This window comes from Merops nubicus, unplaced genomic scaffold (assembly GCF_000691845.1).
Source record: "Merops nubicus isolate BGI_N331 unplaced genomic scaffold, ASM69184v1 scaffold35918, whole genome shotgun sequence".
Lineage (NCBI taxonomy): Eukaryota > Metazoa > Chordata > Aves > Coraciiformes > Meropidae > Merops > Merops nubicus.
In genome coordinates this window covers 3,436-3,647 of record NW_008626985.1, presented here as the reverse complement: position 1 = coordinate 3,647, position 212 = coordinate 3,436, and the positions used below count along the sequence as shown (strand labels likewise).

At 67.5% G+C, this 212-nt stretch overlaps 1 protein-coding gene across 1 annotated transcript in view; it reads left to right on the top strand.

Moving 5' to 3' along the window:
• Window positions 1-5: 5 nt before the first annotated feature.
• Window positions 6-212, top strand: part of MRTO4 (mRNA turnover 4 homolog (S. cerevisiae)) — a gene marked incomplete at its 5' end in the record, with an annotated part of 2,491 nt that continues 2,284 nt past the window's right edge. The window contains one exon of the mRNA XM_008946178.1: window positions 6-47. Coding sequence (XP_008944426.1) covers window positions 6-47 — 42 coding nt within the window. The remainder of the gene's footprint in view (window positions 48-212) is intronic.

Below are 212 nucleotides of genomic sequence, written 5' to 3'. Positions count from 1 at the left end.
CGCTGGGACGTGAGCCGAGCAGCGAATACAAAGAGAACCTGCACAAGGTGGGGGCTGGGGCTGCGCGGCACAAAGCTCCTGCTGGCCCGCGGAGCCACGGGGTCTGCTGCGGGGAACAGAGATCGAGTCCAAGGGTTCCCCAGCACGGCCAGGTCCCCACTGACCCCTGTCCCTCACACCACATCTCCATGGCTTGGACACCCCCCCCGGGC